The 22,334-nt window shown below is 53.6% G+C and overlaps 1 protein-coding gene across 1 annotated transcript in view; it reads right to left on the bottom strand.

Moving 5' to 3' along the window:
* Positions 1 to 479: 479 nt before the first annotated feature.
* The window catches only part of LOC134026683 (latent-transforming growth factor beta-binding protein 2-like), a 68,108-nt gene continuing 46,253 nt past the window's right edge, over positions 480 to 22,334 (bottom strand). The window contains exons 14-35 of the mRNA XM_062469576.1: positions 21,365 to 21,487; positions 21,042 to 21,164; positions 20,729 to 20,854; positions 20,365 to 20,490; positions 20,034 to 20,159; positions 19,702 to 19,827; positions 18,633 to 18,758; positions 17,740 to 17,865; positions 17,271 to 17,390; positions 16,961 to 17,086; positions 14,404 to 14,526; positions 13,339 to 13,467; positions 7,438 to 7,569; positions 6,987 to 7,121; positions 5,470 to 5,661; positions 5,120 to 5,209; positions 4,269 to 4,397; positions 4,027 to 4,167; positions 3,574 to 3,747; positions 2,450 to 2,764; positions 2,164 to 2,313; positions 480 to 781 (exon numbers count right to left, since the gene is read on the bottom strand). Of these exons, the coding sequence (XP_062325560.1) occupies positions 606 to 781; positions 2,164 to 2,313; positions 2,450 to 2,764; positions 3,574 to 3,747; positions 4,027 to 4,167; positions 4,269 to 4,397; positions 5,120 to 5,209; positions 5,470 to 5,661; positions 6,987 to 7,121; positions 7,438 to 7,569; positions 13,339 to 13,467; positions 14,404 to 14,526; positions 16,961 to 17,086; positions 17,271 to 17,390; positions 17,740 to 17,865; positions 18,633 to 18,758; positions 19,702 to 19,827; positions 20,034 to 20,159; positions 20,365 to 20,490; positions 20,729 to 20,854; positions 21,042 to 21,164; positions 21,365 to 21,487 (3,134 nt within the window). The 3' untranslated portion in view covers positions 480 to 605. The remainder of the gene's footprint in view (positions 782 to 2,163; positions 2,314 to 2,449; positions 2,765 to 3,573; positions 3,748 to 4,026; positions 4,168 to 4,268; positions 4,398 to 5,119; positions 5,210 to 5,469; positions 5,662 to 6,986; positions 7,122 to 7,437; positions 7,570 to 13,338; positions 13,468 to 14,403; positions 14,527 to 16,960; positions 17,087 to 17,270; positions 17,391 to 17,739; positions 17,866 to 18,632; positions 18,759 to 19,701; positions 19,828 to 20,033; positions 20,160 to 20,364; positions 20,491 to 20,728; positions 20,855 to 21,041; positions 21,165 to 21,364; positions 21,488 to 22,334) is intronic.

Below are 22,334 nucleotides of genomic sequence, written 5' to 3'. Positions count from 1 at the left end.
AAAAAAATTGGGAAAGCTTATGTGGAGAATATGTTTTTACAAAAAACTGTCTGGGTTACAGGTTAATAATGTCAGTCCTCATAATATCCCTTTAAGACAAACCCCCCTCTGGAGAAATATTGGATCCTACAAAATACGTTCGCTGCAGAGCCTCTGGCTGCCTGCAAGTGTGTGTGTGAGTGTGTGTGGACGTCATATCACCTGCGGTGTGAGTGTGTGTGGACGTTGCATCGCCTGCTCTGTGTGTGAGAGTGTGTGGACTTTGCATCGCCATAGTTGGAGGGTTGGAGCCAGGCTGCAGGAGGGTGGAGGATGAGGGATGGGGGGATGGGGGGTGGAGGAGTAGTCCTAGATGGAGGGTTGGAGCCAGGCTGCAGGAGGGTGGAGGATGAGGGATGGGGGGATGGGGGGTGCAGGAGTAGTCCTAGATGGAGGGTTGGAGCCAGGCTGCAGGAGGGTGGAGGATGAGGGATGGGGGGATGGGGGGTGGAGGAGTAGTCCTAGATGGAGGGTTGGAGCCAGGCTGCAGGAGGGTGGAGGATGAGGGATGGGGGGATGGGGGGTGGAGGAATAGTCCTAGATGGAGGGAGGCAGGAGAGGAGGACTCAGTTTCCCGCCTCCCTGCGGCCGATCTCTGGGATCTCAGGGATGCAGTGGTGAGGCTTGGCGGAGGCCTGGAAGCCAGGCAGGCAGGAGCACCTGTAGGAGCCCTCTGTGTTGCTACACTCCCCGTTCTCACACAGGGACACCTTGTCGCTGATGTCCTCACACTCGTTGATGTCTGGAGGGAGGAAGGAGACACGGAGGGTTAGCCCAGAGAGGGTTCACAGCCACAGCTGCTGCTGGTGGCACAAGTCCAGCTTCAGGACTGCAGAGGGGCTGGGTGACTGGATCGAGGAGTCTGGATGATTGATGTCACTGAAATCACTTAGAGCACATTCTCATTCTCCACGGTCTCTCGGAACGGTCTTGGCTTATCTACGGGATTCACATTCTCTCTCTTTCTATCATCTCTCTCTCACATTCTGAGTCTCTCTCTCTCCTTCCACATGTTACCTAGCATGATGTCTGGGAAGCTCATGGAGTCTTTAACCACTGACACTAATCAAGCATGTCGTCATGTAGCGTGCTCGGACTTTGATCTGGTTGAGGCCACAATGTGGTTTAAGACCAGTCAGATGTTGTTGCTTACATTAAAAATACATTGTATAAAATTTCTGTTCTCATTCTTGGCCTTCAAGTGGTTTTTATTTTATTTTCTGGCACGAGAGGCCTGATTGTCATTTCTCAAACAACCTTTCCTCTCTCTCTCTGCCGAGGTCGTTTCCATCAGGAGGAAACAGCGAAGGGGTGTAGAACATGACTCTGGAACCGGAGTGTGTGCTTCCCACAAGCTTTTTCACAAATCAGAACCAAAGAGTCAGAGTTCTGTCAGCTCTGCTGTGTGGGGGGACGGCAGTCAGCCTTGGAGAGGATTCTGCAGGCCGGGAGATTCCTGCAGCATACTGTAATCTCAGCACATCATTACGAGACTAGGGCTTCTCTTTCAAACTAAACAAACAGCGCTTTTAAAACATGTAAGATCCCATGTACTACACGGCAGGGCTGGGATTCAAGGCCTCTCTGCAGGCAGGGGAGTGACTTCAGATACAGACGCAGGAGCAAAGTGCACTCTCCTTGAAGAGAGACACTGGAATCAGTTTCCTGCCAAACATAACCAAAGTGTAACGGAGTGAGAACCGTGAAACTCGCTCCTCAGGTATGTAAGAGGCCACCCGCGTCAACGAAGAGCTAGCTTTTCTTTGGCGTAGTTGGTAGTGGTCGCGCTTGGCAAGTCGGAGGCCGAGCGTTCGAATCAGTGGCGTACTACCTTGTCAGACGGAGCGTGGCTACGGCTCTTACAGAACCATCACGAAAGCAAGCCTGTAAAATGGACCCGGCTCTCTATCGGGCTTCTTCAATACTGCCTGCAGAGTTACTGTACTGAAGAGAGTCCAGGACTTGTCTCTACCAACCAGAGAGACCGTGCTCATGGCCTGATCTGAAGGCCCCACACCAAGCCGTCTGTGTGCAGGACAGGAAGGGAGAAAGTCACACGTTCTCCTCAGGAAAGCCACCTGGCCGAGGGAGGTGTGTGTGGGGCGAACAGTGGGCGGGGCTTACCGACGCACGCCATCTTGGTGAGGTCGAGCTGGAAGCCGTCGAAGCAGTCGCAGGTGTAGCCCTCCCTCACGCGAACGCAGCGACCGTTCTCACAGCCGTTCAGCACGCCACACTCCTCCGCCCGGAGACCCTCGAAGCCAGCGGAGGGCTCTGATTGGACAGGACGGGGGGACAAAATAGCAAAATAACCATTACTGACATAACTACCGTAAAAAAAAAAAAGCCATTAGATCTGATGTGGATCAGCATGTCTGCTGCGTGTGTGAAACCAGGATGCAGGGGGTACCGTAGTGGGGGCGGGCGGGGCGTAGCAGGGGGGGCGGGGGCTCCCGGGGCCGGTGGACAGGGACCCTGAGGGGGGGCTGCCTCTCTTGCAGCCCGTAGTCGCTCTCGCTGGCAGGGTCGGTGAAGAGGGGGATGCCCTGGGGAACCCCTGCGCTGTAGAAGGGGCCCCCGGGGACAGAGGCCCCGTAGTTGTCCCAGTAGGGGCCGTAGGGGCCCTCCACAGCCTCGGAGCTCTCAGGCCCGTACTCGTACCCTGGCCTCTCCCTCAGGCTGTCTGCTCCTCTCCTGGGCAGGTTACACACTGCAGCGTAGTCATCTGAACACACATACAGGCGGAATTTAGTCCGAATCTATAATGTACTTGTGTTCACATTTACTTGTATATCCTTGTGCAATAATGGAATCAATTATATAAGTGTACTGTTCACATTGTATGTACAACTGGTCTGTTCCTGGGGCTGAGACACAGATCTGTGTCTGGTCCTATAGCTGTTCCTGGCTAGATCTGTCCCTGGCTAGATCTGTCCCTGGCTAGCTAGACCTGTCCCTGGCTAGCTAGACCTGTCCCTGGCTGGCTAGACCTGTCCCTGGCTGGCTAGACCTGTCCCTGGCTGGCTAGACATGTCCCTGGCTAGCTAGACCTGTCCCTGGCTGGCTAGACCTGTCCCTGGCTGGCTAGACATGTCCCTGGCTAGCTAGACCTGTCCCTGGCTAGATCTGTCCCTGGCTAGCCAGACCTGTCCCTGGCTAGCTAGATCTGTCCCTGGCTAGCTAGACCTGTCCCTGGCTAGCTAGACCTGTCCCTGGCTAGTTAGATCTGTCCCTGGCTAGCTAGACCTGTCCCTGGTTAGCTAGATCTGTCCCTGGCTAGCTAGATCTGTCCCTGGCTAGCTAGACCTGTCCCTGGCTAGTCCTACAGCTGTCCCTGGCTAGCTAGATCTGTCCCTGGCTAGCTAGACCTGTCCCTGACTAGCTAGACCTGTCCCTGACTAGCTAGATCTGTCCCTGGCTAGCTAGACCTGGCCCTGGCTAGCTAGACCTGGCCCTGGATAGCTAGACCTGGCCCTGGATAGCTAGACCTGGCCCTGGCTAGTCCTACAGGTGTCCCTGGTTCCCTGTTCTGACCTGAGTCCCTGAGGGGGCAGAAGGCACACTGGTCGCTCCAGGCCACCCCGTACAGACAGCAGCACTCAGTGTAGGTGGTCCTGCGACCCAACAGCGGCTGGGAGCACACGTCATCCTGGAGCAGAGCCTGCCAGCAGACGTCCAGGTGGATGTCCTCATCCACCTCCTGGCTCTCTGTGGTCCAGGGAGGAGGGAGGGAGGGGGGGAGGGAGGATGGGGGAGAGAGGGTGGTGGGGAGGGAGAAAGGAAGGAAGGAAAAAAAGAGATATAAATACACGATAAATCCATTATTGTGACTGTAAAAGTGTCACTGATGAATGTTTACTGGATGTGTGTGTGAGAGAATGTGTGTGAGAGTGTGTGTGTGTGTGAGAGTGTGAGCGTGTGGGTGAGAGTGTGTGTGAGTGTGTGTGTGTGAGAGTGTGTGTGAGAGTGTGAGTGTGTGTGACTGACCCTCCGTGGTGTTCAGGCTGATGCAGCGCCTGCGTGAGGTGTCCAGGACCAGAGGAGGGCTGCAGAAGCAGTTAAACGACCCTGCCGTGTTCACACACACCCCGTCCACACACACCTTCTCTGTCTCACACTCGTCGTAGTCTGGACGGCACACACACACACACGGGCACAGGCACACACAGTTAAATCAGCAGCCCTGTAGGTGTGTGTTTGTGGCATCAGGGACTAGCTGGCAGACGTACCCACACACTCCAGACGGATGTTGTCGTAGTAGAACCCAGAGAGGCAGAAGCAGGAGTAGGAGGAGAACAGGTTGGTGCAGCGGCCGTTCTTACAGATGTCTGGCCCAAACATCTCACACTCATCGATATCTGGAGACACAGGAGAGAGAGAGAGAGAGAGAGAGAGAGAGAGAGAGAGAGGGAGAGAGAGAGAGAGAGAGAGAGAGAGGGAGAGAGAGAGAGAGAGAGAGAGAGAGAGAGGGAGAGAGAGAGAGAGAGAGAGGGAGAGGAGAGAGAGGGAGAGAGAGAGAGAGGGAGAGAGAGGGAGAGAGAGAAGGAGAGAGAGAGAGAGAGAGAAAGGGAGAGAGAGAGAGAGAGAAGGAGAGAGAGAAGATGAGAGAGAAAGGGGGATTGGGTGAGATAAAGGTGGAACTTAAGCACTTGACGCATGTATGAATTCCCAGTGCTAACTGGAGTACATACTCTAACTAACAAATCATCACACTGCTCACAACAGCCTCTTTCTCTATTAGAACAAGCTGCCAGTCGCGACATGTGTGATCGATTAGCCAGGCATGCAGGTATCCCCTCCAGTCCTACACCACTAACCGTGGAGCAAAAACCATAAACGAGGCGGGAAACGACTTCTCCTCTTATCTTTCCTCACAGCCTGTCTGTGAGCAGCCTGGCTGCCGTAGGCGGCAATAAACAGAGCTGAGGCAGCGCTTCTGTCTGAGCGCGTGCAGAGGAGGGAGGGAGCTGTGAAGAGGCTGCAGGCGGTGGCGTGTGGCGGGGGGGGGGGGGGGGGGGTGAAAGTAGCATGTGTTGTGTGGGGGGGGGTGGCGTGTGGGGGGGAGGTGAAGGTAGCGTACCTGTGAACGGAGGCTGGTCCAGGCCCTGGGGAGAGGAGGCTGGCTGGGACAGCAGCCCGTTGCCATGTGGACACAACTGGTGGTACTCCTCTAGAGAAACAATACCAGTTAGACACCTTACATACACCTTACATACCCTCCCCTCTCCTCCCCTGGTCTGTACCTCCTCCCCGGGTCTGTACCTCCCCTCCCCTGGTCTGTACCTCCCCTCCCCTGGTCTGTACCTCCCCTCCCCTGGTCTGTACCTCCCCTCCCCTGGTCTGTACCTCCCCTCCCCTGGTCTGTACCTCCCCTCCCCTGGTCTGTACCTCCCCTCCCCTGGTCTGTACCTCCCCTCCCCTGGTCTGTACCTCCTCCAGGGGGGGGGCAGGGGTGAATCTCACAGCCATCCCCCCAGCCGGAGCCAGCGCTGCAGCAGCACTCGTGCTTGGTGGTGTTGCGGGACAGGACGTTGTCGCAGAAGTTGGCGTCGTTCAGGTTGTAGAAGCAGTCCTTCCTCTGCCGCTCCTCCGGGGAGGTGTACGCAGGGGCGCCCGTCTCCCCTGCAGCAGGACGGCAGCACACCTCGCGTTAGGACAGCCAGGAACACAGACACGCAGCTAAACAAGTCATGATGTACTCATACAGGGTAACCTGTTGACCTGCAGTCGGGTGCTCTAACCACTGAGCTTCATCAACCCTCTGTTGCAGTATACAAGGAGTGTATTGTGAATTCCAACATCAGCCCAACTAGCTATCTACACTAGCATTGGTCTGTGGGAACTAGGTTCCCACACTGGAGCAGAGATGCCGGGCGCCTGGTTCTAGAATGTTCCAGACCAGGAGCCCTCCAAGACAATCTCACGCCATCCATCACCATAACCAGGCAGCCATCCATCACCATAACCAGGCAGGCATCCATCACCATAACCAGGCAGGCATCCATCACCATAACCAGGCAGGCCGGCCTGCCGGCGCGCTTGGCTGTGCGCTCATCGAAGGCCGTTCCCTCCGCGCCGCATGCAGACAGCAGGCAGCACATACCATCAGCTGCCTTTACCGGGCCTGCTCATTCATCCACAACCAAGGCATGGGCTCAGCCTTCAGCCCCTAGCAGCAGGCTAAGCTAAGCCAAATGGAAACATTGGCATGTGAGACAACGCACCATTCAGTCTCACATGATTGATTAGCGCACGTCCAAAGCAAACAGAGGAATGCAGAGCTGAGGAGCGAGTACACAGGGCATAGCTGGGGTTCAACCAGAACACCAAATATCCCGGCAGGGAGAGCGGGGCTTAATAATGTAAATATGCCCCATTCGCGACACACCCAGACACACACACACACACTCTCCTGACAAGCTGACGACAGGCCGGTTCCACGCGTTCGTGGTGGAGAGGTGAGCTTGTTACTTTGTTTGGGAGAGTCCTTGCTTGCATTTCGGTAATCTGTTTACGTCAAATCATGTTAGAGTTATAGCGGGAGACGTTTCCAAAGTGCTGTTCCCACTTTCTATACCTTATCCTTATTTGTCTTTGAGGGGGAAGTTTGGCTCTGGGATAACTGGACCTCAGAGTCAATCCCTTTGAGTTGAACACTCAAAGCTTGAAACTCTCCCCTTGTAATTCATTTTTCGATAACTTGAACTCATGCTAACCTGCCGGGGTGGTGCTATCCTGAATAACAGACACGACCTCAGCTGAGACTCTGGATCGCTGAGGTCGTGTGTGTCCCCCCCCCCCCGTGTCCGTTCCCCCCCCCCCCACACACACCCCTCCCTCACCCACATGTTTGGATAGTATGAGACGGCTCATTAAGGTAAAAACTACAACTCCCAGAAAGGAGCTGAGGCGCTAAGACCCAGGAGTCTGTGTGTGTGCAGGGTTACCCAGAGAGCGGCACTGGCTGGTGAGAGGATCAAATTCCTGGTGGTTGCTGGGGCAGATGCACAGGAAGCTTCCGTCCACGTTCTCACACAGGGCTGTCCCGCACAGCGCCAGGCTCATCTCACACTCGTTCACGTCTGCCCAGGAGGGAGAGAGAGGGGTTCACAGGGTGCATCCATGCAGAGGCTCACACACACACACACGCTGACACACACACACACACACACACACACACACAAACTGAACACACGCACATCAACTGCCCCCCCCCCCCACACACACATTCACACTAAACATTGTAAAACATTCCATCACAACGCCAGTCAAGGCAAATCTTTTCCACATGAAATATTTAATGTAAATTAAAGTTTCCTTCTTTCTAAGACGCAAACAATATTGGGAATCCAGGTTAACAGTGTAGGAGGAGCATCCTGTCAGTGAGCGGGTACCCACCCACACAGGCCTGGCCAGGGTCTCCAGGGGGGTTGGTGTAGCCCTGGTCACACTGGCAGCGGAAGGAGCCGTCCGTGTTCTCACAGAAGCCGTGGTCACCGCAGATGGTCTCGTTCAAACACTCGTCTGTGTCTGTGCAGGAGAGGACAGAGGTGATCACCATCTCTACATGCTAAACAACCAGTCAACTGGTTTCAATCAAAGCACAGTCTCGCAGTGAGGTGAGGTTATTTCACCTAGTACCATTTTTCAGTGTTAGAAGAAGCATCTTAACATTTAATAAATGTCCTAAAGTCAGTAAAAGGGCACTGAGGTAAAGGATCTGTAACTAAAAGCTTCACATTTCCCTCTAAATTATTTTACCTCAAGAAGTAGGTACGATTCTTTTTTTCTCGCACAGTTCTAAGTCACTAAATAATTGCACTAAATAATTGCCTGACCTTCTAAGTGTGACGCAAGACTAAAACAAACTCGACTACCACAACGCCTTACAATAACAACAGCAATCACAGCCATCATAACACGTCAGGGCGGCTAAATGAACTCGCGGTGCGAGCTGGATGGTTTCCAGCTTCGTGGGGACCCAGATAATAAGATGGACTCCATTTTGCTGGCTCTGATGGCTATCAATGAACCCAGCAGAGGGTCTGCAAGGCCCCCGTCTCACCGCGCGTTCAGCGTCCTAGAGAGCAGGCAGCATCTGGAACCCTTCAGCCTAGGCCGCTCCTCTGGGTCTCTCTGTGGAGCAAGGACTGACTTGTTGCTCGCTTTCTGAGGCTGTTGAGGTGGGATTATGTAACAGCAAGACTGGTTTACAGGCATCCAGGGGCCGCCACTGACATAAGCCACTTCAGACATGTCTGGTATGGACGTCTGTGTGTAAATACTCTATCTATTTGGCTCAAACGGGGGGTTTTAATAACAGTTCTGGCATCCCGGAATGTCCTCTTAATGTTCATCGATGGATCGGACCAAACTTGTTTTGATGTGTTTGACATCTCAAAGAGGCTGTTGAGATGCCAGAGAATGTCCCTGTGAAGGATATCACAGCAGGGGAGCTGATCTGGACCGGCTCAGGATGCTAAAAGGAGGGATAGGTACAAACCTGGCAACCCGACTCAGACGTTAGCATACACAGGCCATAGATCATAAAGCATGTTTAATGAAATCAGGAGACCTGGGTATGTGTACACTTGGATGCGTGAGAGCAGAGGGAAGCAAGGGGGAGTCAGGGTCTTCCACCCGGACCACATAACACCAAACTCTCTCTGTTTAAAGGGAACATTTGTTAGCAATTTCTTACATACATAATTTAATATTTCTTGGCGTCCCACGTTCGGTGAAAGGGCCAAAGACAGATAGCTTTAAACAGGCAAGGCTGATTATAATTGTTTAAAACACAAACACACATTCTGAAGTTGCTCTGGAAGATAACAGGTCAGTGTTAGCTTGCTTGTTCAATTTGTTCTGCGACTCAACTATTGCTTTTGTATTTTAATTTCAGTTGTCAAATGCGCTTCTGCTGCAGATTACTGAAGAGTGAAAAGGTCAGGAGTCACACTCAGTATCAAACAGCTTCGAAGGATCTCGAGGTACTTTTTCCAACTTTCCTTTGTTAGTAGATCACATGTGAGGGCTTTTTCCAACTTCACAAATACTCGCTCTGGATAAGAGTGTCTGCTAAATGACTAAATGTAAATGTCAATACTTCAATCAGCCCAAACTTATCTATATGAGAGTGTGTGGTTATGATGTGAAACACATTGTGGTCTGCATCTCTACTGTTTGACCAAGGGACATGACATGACCCAGATAAGACCCTTCTCTGCACACAGGGAGAGGCCCGGAGAAGCCAGGCAGTGGGTCCTCTCGGTGGGGAGGGAGAGAGCCGGGCCCAGGGTCCGGGCCCAGGGTCCGGGGCCAGGGCCCGGACCACCGCTGCATTACAGAGCAGAGTCTCTCTCTCAAGGAGGGGCGACCTCTGACTGTCTCCTCCAGCAGGGGACCACTGGACCAATGTAACATCGTTTATACTGTAAGTCTGGACCAATGTAACACAGTTTATACTGTAAGTCTGCTGTCGAAATCAATCTCAATTTTGACTCAACTTGTCTGGTTTAGTCAGAAATTGATTTAGACAGGTAAGTCTAACCACAGTAATAACAGGATACTGGGAGAGAGTCCATTCAACAGCTGGTGTAGGAGACATTCTTTTGTTAATTTATACTAAGAAACTCTAAAAGTCTTATTCTAATAACTTATTCTGTTCTATATTTGTAATGACATTTGGCTGGTATTTTGTTTAGGGTGAAATTAGTTTTACTTGATTCGGTTGACGAGGAGGCAAACATTTCCACCAGTCCACCTACATCTCCATCTGGACAGCCTGCTGAGAGTCGGGGGGGGGGGGGGGGGGGGGGGCGTACTGCGACCTGCAGCGAGCAAGCAACCTTCCTGCTTGGGAGAGAAGTGGGTTTCTCTTGAAGCGTTGGAGCCTCCCAGTCTCTGAGGCCGGTCTTCTAAACGTTCAGCTGCTCCATGAAATCATCAGGGTCTTAGAGCTTTCCCCCCATGTATGAAACATGGAACAAAAGGGCCTGCTTCCACATGTGGAGTCTCTGGGATGATGGTATCCAGCGCGTCAGAGAGGTTTCTGTCATGGGGTTTCCACGGACCACCTCAGACAGGGATACCACTGGACTGACAGCGTCACTAAACAGGCCAATTAGAATTGTCCGTGGAAGCGAGAGAGAGCTGCGCATGCTAATCATGGAGCTCATGACCTGTGGGAAACACGCAACGCATGACATAACTGCTGTCAGGCTCCGACAGGAAGCTGTTACCTCACTTCCTCTTTCCATGCTACCATCACCGGCGTTAAGTCAGAAAGGACGGTGGTTCCATCGCCGGAGGGGAGACGGGGAGGGGAGGTGGGAGGAAGGGTGAGGAGTTCAGTTTAGACGGGAGGTGCTGAGGTGATGGGGCGACCTGCTCAATTAGCTACCCCATCGCTAAGGCTGTCTGCCCAAGGGGCCCCAGCTTCCAGGGAGGAGATCCGGGGATGGTGCCGGGTCAGGCGGGAAGGTTAAGTGGAGGTCCTGGTTCCGTGTTAATCTCTACCACATGGAGAGAGAAGCTGGGCTCCCTGGGCAACCCTGGACCTGATGCGAGCCAGATGCAGGAGCTGCCTGACACGCTGGGCCGGCAGGGGGTTCAGGAGGTGTATTGTTTTACAGCGACGCGTGTTTCTGTGTTTCATCTGCTGTTTCATCCCTGACCCCCCCTGACCCCTGCCCACAATGGAGGTCAGAGTGTTTTTAACAGCCTGTGTTCACCCACCCCTCGACATCAGTCTCCATGTGGCCAGCGGGCAGCGGGGTGGTAAATCACACAAGGACTGCAGAACGGCTCTGTACATGGGAGTGGCTGGCAGGAGGGAGGACAGGGAGTGTGACCACAGGAGATTTCCGGGGCCTGGTTACGCTGTATTAAAGATGATCATAACCACCGTAAATCAAAAACTAGCGAACTCTGATGTGTCCGACAATAAAGACCGAATCTAATAGATATACAACTGAAAAGACACGCACACAGGCAGGATGAAGCCACACAGGGGCTCCTGCCCACAGTGAGCCACCCAGCAGCATCGTAGCTGTGGGAGAGCTCTACATGGAGCAGAGGTCTACATGGAGCAGAGGTCTACATGGAGCAGAGCTCTACATGGAGCAGAGGTCTACATGGAGCAGAGCTCTACATGGAGCAGAGGTCTACATGGAGCAGAGGTCTACATGGAGCAGAGGTCTACTGAGGTCTACATGGAGCAGAGCTCTACATGGAGCAGAGCTCTACTGAGGTCTACATGGAGCAGAGGTCTACATGGAGCAGAGGTCTACATGGAGCAGAGCTCTACATGGAGCAGAGGTCTACATGGAGCAGAGCTCTACTGAGGTCTACATGGAGCAGAGCTCTACATGGAGCAGAGCTCTACATGGAGCAGAGCTCTACTGAGGTCTACATGGAGCAGAGCTCTACATGGAGCAGAGGTCTACATGGAGCAGAGCTCTACATGGAGCAGAGGTCTACATGGAGCAGAGCTCTACATGGAGCAGAGCTCTACATGGAGCAGAGCTCTACTGAGGTCTACATGGAGCAGAGCTCTACATGGAGCAGAGCTCTACTGAGGTCTACATGGAGCAGAGGTCTACATGGAGCAGAGCTCTACTGAGGTCTACATGGAGCAGAGCTCTACATGGAGCAGAGCTCTACATGGAGCAGAGGTCTACATGGAGCAGAGCTCTACATGGAGCAGAGCTCTACATGGAGCAGAGCTCTACATGGAGCAGAGGTCTACATGGAGCAGAGGTCTACTGAGGTCTACAGGACGGACACAGTTACAGCTCACACTCAAACTGAGGAAAAACAGTTTTCCCCTTTTGTATTACGACCGCAAAATGAGCGTGGCGAGCAAAGCCAAAGACAACCGCCAGCTCTTCGGAGGCCCAGGGAGTATAAATACAGCCCCTCAGAGTGAGAGCACATTACAGTCTGGCCTCTTCTTAAATATTTGATGATTTTTATGAGCAGACAAAACGGTCTCGGCGGGTACGTGAGCTCCCTCCCCGGACACGTTACTATGGTGACGGCAGCTTGTCCCTCCACTCCCCATCAGGCCCAGGAACAAGCAGCTATTGTGTGAGGAGCTGGCTGGTGGGGGAGGGGGGGGGACAGAGAGAGAAAGGGAAACAGAGAGAGGGAGAAGGAGAGAGAAGGAGAAAAGGAGAGAGAGGGAGAGAGAGAGCACGGCCCTCCCATCACACAGGTCCCTGGCTGGAGAGGGGGGGAGTGGAGTGAGGGCTGGCTCACTACATCATCACTACAGCATCACTACAGCATCACTACATCATCACTACAGCATCACTACAGCATCACTACATCATCACTACAGCATCACTACAGCATCACTACAGCATCACTACAGCATCACTACAGCATCACTACATCATCACTACAGCATCACTACAGCATCACTACATCATCACTACAGCATCACTACATCATCACTACAGCATCACTACAGCATCACTACAGCATCACTACAGCATCACTACATCATCACTACAGCATCACTACAGCATCACTACATCATCACTACAGCATCACTACATCATCACTACAGCATCACTACAGCATCACTACATCATCACTACAGCATCACTACAGCATCACTACAGCATCACTACAGCATCACTAAAGCATCACTACAGCATCACTACATCATCACTACAGCATCACTACATCATCACTACAGCATCACTACAGCATCACTACAGCATCACTACAGCATCACTACAGCATCACTACATCATCACTACAGCATCACTACATCATCACTACAGCATCACTACAGCATCACTACAGCATCACTACATCATCACTACAGCATCACTACAGCATCACTACAGCATCACTACAGCATCACTACATCATCACTACAGCATCACTACAGCATCACTACATCATCACTACATCATCACTACATCATCACTACAGCATCACTACAGCATCACTACAGAGCTGGAGGTGGAGACCTGGAGCTGCCGTGGAATCTGACTAGAAGAGTTAACACAGCCTCAGAATAAACAGACTGCCCTGGCAGTCCCCCCGACCCCAGCCCCCGGCCCCTAGCCCTGGAAGACCCAGAGAACCTGATAGTGCTGGATCCACTTGAGCCTTTCTATTTGTGCAAGCCAGGACCACATCAGTATAACTGTGAGGAACAGCAGGTGTGTCTGTGTGTGTGTGTATGCTTGCTAAGGGAACAATAAAGACTTCAATTTCAACAGGCGTTCCTCACCGCAGCCCTGAGGTAACTGTGAACAGAAAGGGGGGGACGACACTCACCACAGTCTCCCTCCAGCGCCCCCTCCAGGCCAGGCTGGCAGCCTCTGAAGCAGCGGTACGAGCCCAGGGTGTTCTCACAGCGCCAGGTTCCACACACCGAGCTGCCAAACTCCTCACACTCATTCTGATCTGAGGACACACACACACGGCACACACACTATCACGTGTGTGTACGTACACACACACACACACACAGTGACACACAGACACACACACACACAGTGACATACAGACACACACACAGTGACACACACTCACACACACACAGGCACACACACAGTGACACACAGGCACACACACAGTGACACACAGACACACACACACACACACACACACAGGCACACACACAGTGACACACAGACACACACACACAGACACACACACAGTGACACACACTCACACACACACAGGCACACACACAGTGACACACAGACACACACACAGTGACACACAGACACACACACACACACAGGCACACACACAGTGACACACAGACACGCACACACACAGGCACACACACAGTGACACACAGACACGCACACAGTGACACACACTCACACACACAGTGACACACACACACCGGGCCCCAGGCCTGTGTAGCTGCTGTCCCGGGTCTCGGGCCCCGGCACGGCCAACAACAACATTATCTCAGCAACCCAAGAACTTGTGAAGGAGCAGAGGTGGAGCTTCCAGAGGGAGAAACACCTCGAGTCACAACAGGGTCATCCATCCTCCCTCTGGGGCTGGGGGGCAGGGGGGCTGGGGGGCAGGGAGGCCTGGGGGATGCAGGGGGGCAGGGGGGATGGGAGGCAGGGGGGCAGGTAGGCTGGGGGCAGGGGGGATGGGGGGCAGGGGGGATGCAGGGGGGCAGGGGGGATGGGAGGCAGGTAGGCTGGGGGCAGGGGGGATGGGGGGCAGGGGGGATGCAGGGGGGCAGGGGGGATGGGGGGCAGGGGGGATGCAGGGGGGCAGGGGGGATGGGGTTAGGGGGGCTGCTTGGCTCCAGCCATGGGGAGCGGGGTGGAGGGGTGGAGGGGTGGAGGGGTGGAGTTGGAGGTGCCTCACCTTCACAGTCAGCTGTGTGGGAGGAGAACTTGAAGCCAGCCTCACACAGGCACAGGAAAGATCCGTCTGTGTTCACACACCTGCCTCTGGAGCACACGCTGTCCTTACTGCACTCATCCATGTCTGGGGGGGAGGGAGGGGAGATGAAGGGAGGGAGGGAGGGGGGAGGGGGGGAGGGAGGGAGGGAGGGAGGGGGGGGGACAGATAGAGAGGTGTGAGACTTGACAGTGATGGTCTATATAGTAAGTATCCAGTTTCTGGGATCTCTAAACCCACAGGGGACACACATCTGAGGAATGCTGGGGCAATCAGGGGCTTGTCTGAACGCACTGTCCCTTTCGGAAAACTTTACGATGCTGGCAAACAGGAAACGTAAAAAAACATATGCTTCGGCTTTGCAGGCTGGGAACATTCTCCCCTTAAACAATTAATAATGATGGCTGTACGCTTGATTAAATGTAGATCGGTGGGTAATTGCAGCATTACAACATCACTTACAAGGTATTTGTGTTGTGGTAGTAAGAGCGGGAGAGTCCGAGTTGCCAGTAGGAGAGAAGCACAGGGGAAAACCCCTCCCTGTTTGCCAAAGTTTGGTAAAGAGACAACCTACAGAGTAAACCCACGTAGGAGGCGCGGAGAGCGGACACAAGCAATACGACGACAGCATTTACACTAGAGGAATGGAGACGCTTAGACCTGTGCTGTACGATTGCTATGACTAGTGAATAAGCTACTGACTACAGGTTCTAAACAGTGCCCCTGATCACATCCCTCCAGGTAGCCAATCTTAGGGGGTTTTACATGAACACACAGAACCTGGCAACCCGTGCTCACCTGACCTCCTCTATCCAATAAGCTCCCTCCGACCCACCATGGCAGCGGCCTGGTTTTCATTGTGTCAGCGCTCCACACACAACGGCAGACGGCAGGAAAATATACCCAGTCTCTGATTTATAGGATAATTAAAGGCCAATATTTGCAGTGGCACGGTGCCAGGGGCAGGGTGGGGGCCAGGGGCAGGGTGGGGGCCAGGGGCAGGGTGGGGGCCAGGGGCAGGGTGGGGTGCAGGGGCAGGGTGGGGGCCAGGGGCAGGGTGGGGTGCAGGGGCAGGGTGGGGGCCAGGGGCAGGGTGGGGTGCAGGGCGGGGTGCAGGGCCTGCTCCGTGTTGTGGATGCTGTCTGGGGCTCCATGGAGGCACAGCTCACAGGGGACCCGAGCCCAGCCCAGCCGGGGCACGGGGGGGGCACAGGGGGGCGGGGGCCCCCCGTCCCAAACCCCGGCCCTGAGTCGTTCCAGCCCAGGCCAGGGGCCCCACTCACAGCCTACCTGCTTCATGTCACCTCCGCCAGCCTTCATAACATGCTCAGTTTACTGCCCAGTGTTCTGTCACTGCATTCAGGCTGCCTCTCAGAGCTGGAACAAGCCAGAATCAATATTCATCCTTTCAGACATCTAGCCCGAGTTATGACCCTTTCCTACTGATTCTTCATTGTACGCCATTAATCTGTATTTTGACAGCCGATTTCCCAGAATGTTCTAGGAACAGGCCAGTGATCTAGCCAGAAATCAGTGGGGTTTTTTGTCGGGTGTGTGACCAGGTCACTGGGTACAGCTGGACTGACATCAAACTAGTGGACAGAGAGGAGCAGAGATGAGAGAGAGCGAGGGAGAGAGACAGAGAGACAGACAGCGAGAGGGGGAGAGAGAGGAGTGAGGTGGTTGATGTCTGGCCATGATGGCCTATTAGAGACATGGCTGAATGTGAGACTCTGTGCCAGTTTGTCTAGAAGCCTGTGACCCCAAACTGGAGAGGAGAGGGGGGGGGGAGAGAGGGGGGGAGAGAGGGGGGGAGAGAGGGGGGGAGAGAAGGGGGGAGAGGAGGGGGAGAGAGGCTGGAGAGATAGAGCCTTCAGGTTTCTTATTCTCTACCATTTGTATTTATTGGATAAATATAGGGCCAGGCAGGGCCAGAGAGATAGATATAGGGCCAGGCAGGGCCAGAGAGATATATATAGGGCCAGGCAGGGCCAGAGAGATAGATATAGGGCCAGGCAGGGCCAGAGAGATAGATATAGGGCCAGGCAGGGACAGAGAGTGTGGAGAACAAGCAGGAAGTGGGCCTGGGCTGGATTTGAACCCGAGTCCCTCAGGTGCCCTCAGAAGATTTGTACATCAGGGAGAACAAAATACCTTGTAAACACCAAACCAGATTAATTATGCAAGTCACATCTACCACATATGGTATTAACACCCCTAGTCTAAAGGTTTTAATTATACTGGGTAAGACAAAATGATTTGATAGTATTTGGCAAAAGTCTACCATTTTATCAGGACACATAACATCGCAAAAAAAAAAATATATATATATATATAACAGTTACAAAAAAAACCTAACCCTATATTTTGGACAAAAGTGGTGACATGATCTCTCTCTCTCCTTTCCTTGGATGTGTGTACTTGTACTTGAGCGGAGGATGTGTGTACTTGTACTTGAGCGGAGGATGTGTGTACTTGTACTTGAGTGAAGGATGTGTGCACCATCGCTGGTGGTTCCTACCTCTGCAGCCCACACCAGCGTCTACAGCAGAGCTGTATCCATCAGGACAGATGCACAGGTACGAGCCCTCAGTGTTCATACACTCCCCGTCTCCACAGACGGCTCCGGACACACACTCATCCACATCTGTCTCACACACACACACACACACACACACGCACACACACACACACACACACAGACAAGCGTTAAAACCAGGTCAGCTGATTCATGGTTATAAAGTGAAGTAAAGTAAACTCTTGGGCTGTGTGATATGGGCTGAACTCAGACACAGCAGACACTGTGTGTGTGTGTGTGTGTGTGTGTGCACCTCTGCAGGTGGTCCCCTCCCCCAGCTCCAGTCCGGGGGGGCAGGAGCAGCTGAAGGAGCCCAGGGTGTTGCTGCAGCGTCCTCCCGCACACACACCTCCAGACGCACACTCGTCCACGTCTAGGAGGGACGTCACACACGGGACAGTCACACACACACGGGACACACACGGGACAGTCACACACACACACGGGACACACACGCGACACAGCTGGCGACACGCTCAGACCACAGAGAGCTAAGCTCACAAAGTTGTTTGTTCTAGAAATAAAGTTGTTGGGGTGTTTTTTTTACCTCAAGATGAGCGTCATGAACATTTACATGCATCACATGACATCTCTTCCTACACTGGAATGAAGGTGTGTGACTGAAAACATCTCATGAAGCTAGCCTGTGACCACAGGTAATCACTGATGGAATCTGATTGGCTGTCAGAGTTCAGGAAGTAGGAAGAGGAGAAGGGCCGCACCTTCACAGGAGAGGCCATTGGCTGAGAGGGCGAAGCCGAGGTCACATGTCATGCAGGAGAAGGAGCCCTCGGTATTGGTGCACACACCCCCAGGACACGCCCCCAGGAAGAGGCACTCGTCTATGTCTGACGAAAGAAAAGAGAGAGAGGGATAGAATACATCATAACAAGAAACATGTTAAAGATCATATCACCCCACCCAGAGACAGACAACCAGACACCCAGTTCTGACTGCCTGCCTCTCCTGACTCTACTGTCTGCCTCTACTCTCTGCCCTCCCCTGCCTCTACTCTCTGCCCTTCCCTGCCTCTACTGTCTGCCCTCCCCTGCTTCTACTGTCTGCGCTCCCCTGCCTCTACTGTCTGCCCTCCCCTGCCTCTACTGTCTGCCCTCCCCTGCCTCTACTGTCTGCCCTCCCCTGCTTCTACTCTCTGCCCTCCCCTGCCTCTACTGTCTGCCCTCCCCTGCCTCTACTCTCTGCCCTCCCCTGCCTCTACTGTCTGCCCTCCCCTGCTTCTACTGTCTGCCCTCCCCTGCCTCCACTCTCTGCCCTCCCCTGCCTCTACTGTCTGCCTCTACTGTCTGCCGCCCCTGCCTGCGTGCGAGTCACTGAGTCTGTACAGCATGCAAAGTCCTGTTTATCAGCACTGCCAGCGCTTTATTAAAAAGGGTGGAAAGATAAGTATGCAGGAACATTGGTTCCAAAACAGCAAGCCATTACAGGTGGTGCTTAATGACTATCAACAAACACTCATTGGATCACGGTTATGTGATCAGTGGAAATTCCTTTTCCCGGCAGAGACTGTGTTTCTCATGGAGACGGTGTGTAGTGTTGCTGAGGGGGTGAAAACAGTCGGGTGTGAGAGTGGAGCGGAGGTTGCAGGCAGCCTTACCCTGGCAGACAGACCTGTCCTCAGACAGGGAGAGACCAGGAGGACAGCTTCGGCAGGAGAAGGAGCCTGGAGTGTTTCTGCACAGCTGTCCGGGGCAGATGTCAGGCCCGGCGCACTCGTCCACATCTGGGAGAGGAGGAGGACACAGTCAAAGGCATCTCAGTTCAGCACAACACCACAGAGAGCCCAGGATCCCCCGCAACACAAGCCTCTCTGAAAAGACCAAAATGTGCCACTTCTAATGAGCCAGATCGTTATTCACTAAGATGACATCAGCTGCTATTGTCAGCAGCTCTCTATCTTTCCAGGGGATCTATCGGAGAGAGACTCCCAGCTGGCCTCCTCTCTCTAAGGCCTCTGTGTCGTCGAGAGCGTGCCAGAGGTGGAGAGAGATCCAAGCTGTTGCTATGATGTGATGTCTGAGAGGAGTATTTTGGGATTTTGAGCTCAGGAAAAGCCACAGGGTCCGTCACACCTGACGCCTTTAACAGCAAAGCCGACTGCAGGAGAGGAGGAAGGATCACACACGCACCAACGAGCCTTTCAGCTCTCCTGGCACAGCCGCTCACATCTGCTGCCCTGGGACCAGAGGGCAGGGCCTGCTCTGCTGCCCTGGGACCAGAGGGCAGGGCCTGCTTTGCTGCCCTGGGACCAGAGGGCAGGGCCTGCTCTGCTGCCCTGGGACCAGAGGGCAGGGCCTGCTTTGCTGCCCTGGGACCAGAGGGCAGGGCCTGCTCTGCTGCCCTGGGACCAGAGGGCAGGGCCTGCTTTGCTGCCCTGGGACCAGAGGGCAGGGCCTGCTCTGCTGCCCTGGGACCAGAGGGCAGGGCCTGCTCTGCTACAATATCAGCCTGGAAACATGCAACCACACACACACAGAGCCACACACACACACAGAGCCACACACACACACAGAGCCACACACACACACACAGAGCCACACACACACACAGAGCCACACACACACACAGAGCCACACACACACACAGAGCCACACACACACACAGAGCCACACACACACACAGAGCCACACACACACACAGAGCCACACTTAGGCTGCCTACTCTACCTTCACACTCCTGTCTGTTGTCAGAGACAGTGAAGCCAGTCCTGCAGGTGAGGCAGGTGTAGGAACCCTCTGTGTTGGTGCATGTTCCCCGGGGACACGTACTGGGCAGCGCACACTCATCCACATCTGTATCAGGAACGGAAACAGGCAGGTCAAACCACCATCCAGCTGAGGTAAACATCTACAGCTTCCAGATCAATAACAATGTTTTCATTTAGCTTTTATCCAAACCAACGACCAGTACAGGGGGGATTTTAAACCTGCGATCTGCAGTCAAATGCTCTAACCGCTAAGCTAGCTCCCCCCTCCCCTGTGGATGTGTAGAGACGCACCTTGGCAGAGCTCTCCGTCTGCAGACACTGTGTACCCTGGAGGACAGCTGATGCAGGAGAAGGACCCCGGTGAGTTCACACACACCCCGTTCCCACACACAGCCTGATCCTGGCACTCGTCCACGTCTGAGAGAGAGAGAGACACACACACACACGCACACACACACGCACACACACACACACAGATCAGGAAGAGTTGGGACTGTACGTACAGTAATAATGCGTAGAACATTGTCTCCACACAACACAATCACAACAGTGCTTTGACAGTTTCACAGCCGGCCCAGTCCTGGAGGACTCTAGAAGGAGCAGACGTATGAGGGAGCCCCACCCTCGCAGCGCTGCCTGTCCTGGGACACCCTGTACCCCGTCCTGCAGTGGCTGCAGCTGAACGCCCCTGGAGAGTTAGTGCAGCCGCCGCCCAGACACACGCCGGTCTGGGTACACTCATCCACATCTGGAACACACAACACACACTATGTTTAAATATACGCGTTTCTTAATTTAATATTTTTTTGGGTGGGGGATGCCGCTGTATAGACGCTGCTTGCCAGGTCACAAGAATGTCACTGTCCTGATGACGCTATGCTATTCGGTGCATGTGACAAAAAAAAGAAGAAGCTAACTTTGACCTTCAACTTTTGACCCTGTTCTTCACCAAGACAGAGAGGGCGTTCTGTGTACGGCTTCCTCACCCTCACACCTCAGCCCATCAGGAGCCCGCTCAAACCCGGGCCCGCAGTCCTGACACGAGTAGGAACCTTCGGCGTTGATGCATATTCCCGAGGGGCACACATTACGCGTAGCACACTCGTTGACATCTGATAAAGACACAATCACGGGGACGTCAAAAGGCCATTGAGATCTGAATGTGGTAGCATGTGGTAGCATGAGTTAGCATGTGTTAGCATGTGTTAGCATGTATTAGCATGTGGTAGCATGTGGTAGCATGTGTTAACAGGGACTATAAAGAGACCCTGTGTTCCACGGGCCTAATCCTCTACATACCTTCACAGGCTTTGCTGTCGGAGCTGGCCTGGTAACCATGGCTACAGGTGCACCTGTGGGAGCCGTCCAGGTTGACACACCTGCCGTGGAGGCAGGCTCCGAGGATCAGGCACTCGTCCACATCTGGAGACAGAGACACAGACAGAGCGGCTCGTAAACAGCCTCTCCTCGCTGTCCGACCGTGCCTGAAACCCCCTGGACCTCACAGACATGCTCAGTAGCAGCGAGGGGGGCTGCAGCGAGGGGGGCGTGCAACAGCTCTGACTTCCACATCAACTGAGGAACCTCGTGAGCTGCGACCTACGCTTTCACCAGCAAGTTACCTTGACAACCGCTGTTGTCCGGTGAGGCCTCGTATCCTTGGTGACAGTTGCAGCTGTAGGAGCCTTCCGTGTTGACACACCTCCCGTGGGCGCACAGCGATTGGTTGAGGCACTCGTTCACGTCTAAGGGGTCACAGAAGGTCAGGAAAGAGAAGCCAGTCACACAGAGATAATACAGACTGGAGAGTGAAGCATGCCAGTCACACAGAGATAATACAGACTGGAGAGTGAAGCATGCCAGTCACACAGAGATAATACAGACTGGAGAGTGAAGCATGCCAGTCACACAGAGATAATACATACTGGAGAGTGAAGCAACAGCAGTGATGTGATTACCTGCCAGGCAGGGATGCTTTGTACCAACCCTAAACCCACACCTAACCCCGACCCCGACCCTAACCCCACTGTGCTGTCCTCCTCTCTAAACTGATGAGAATAAAGCAGAACCAAGTGGGCTTCTCTTCCAAGGAAAAGAAACCAAGATGACTTAACCCTGTATTACAGGAAGTTGCTGTGGATGCAGCTTAATGAGCATTATCTTTATCTTTCTATAACAATGCGTGTGCTGTTCCTACTAACGACTGACATCTATGGTATGTCAGCCCTCCTAAATCATTCGTAAATGAAGAGGGATTTGGACTAACTGTGTGAGCAGAGGTGAGGGTGAGATGTTGCAACACCAGGAGGACTGTTACTTAACAGGAACCCCCTCAGGCAGGGGATGGTGTGAGAACACACTGTAAACCTTGTGTAGCTTCGCCTGCATTGTTCCCTCAGTCCTCATTAACCACACCGCTGCTTGTCACACAGGCTGTGTCACGGACGACTACTGGCCTGCCTGTTTATCCAGAGGACCCCAGCACAGCAGGGTCACAACCCTGTGACCCCTCCATACGTCCAGGGACCCTCCCCAACCCAAGCCTCTCCCCCGGCCCCAGACTGAGAGGCCAGACTAGCCCCACAGGGGCCC

This window comes from Osmerus eperlanus, chromosome 9 (genome assembly GCF_963692335.1).
Source record: "Osmerus eperlanus chromosome 9, fOsmEpe2.1, whole genome shotgun sequence".
NCBI classification, from domain to species: Eukaryota; Metazoa; Chordata; class Actinopteri; order Osmeriformes; family Osmeridae; genus Osmerus; species Osmerus eperlanus.
This window is presented reverse-complemented; position numbering and strand designations above follow the sequence as displayed.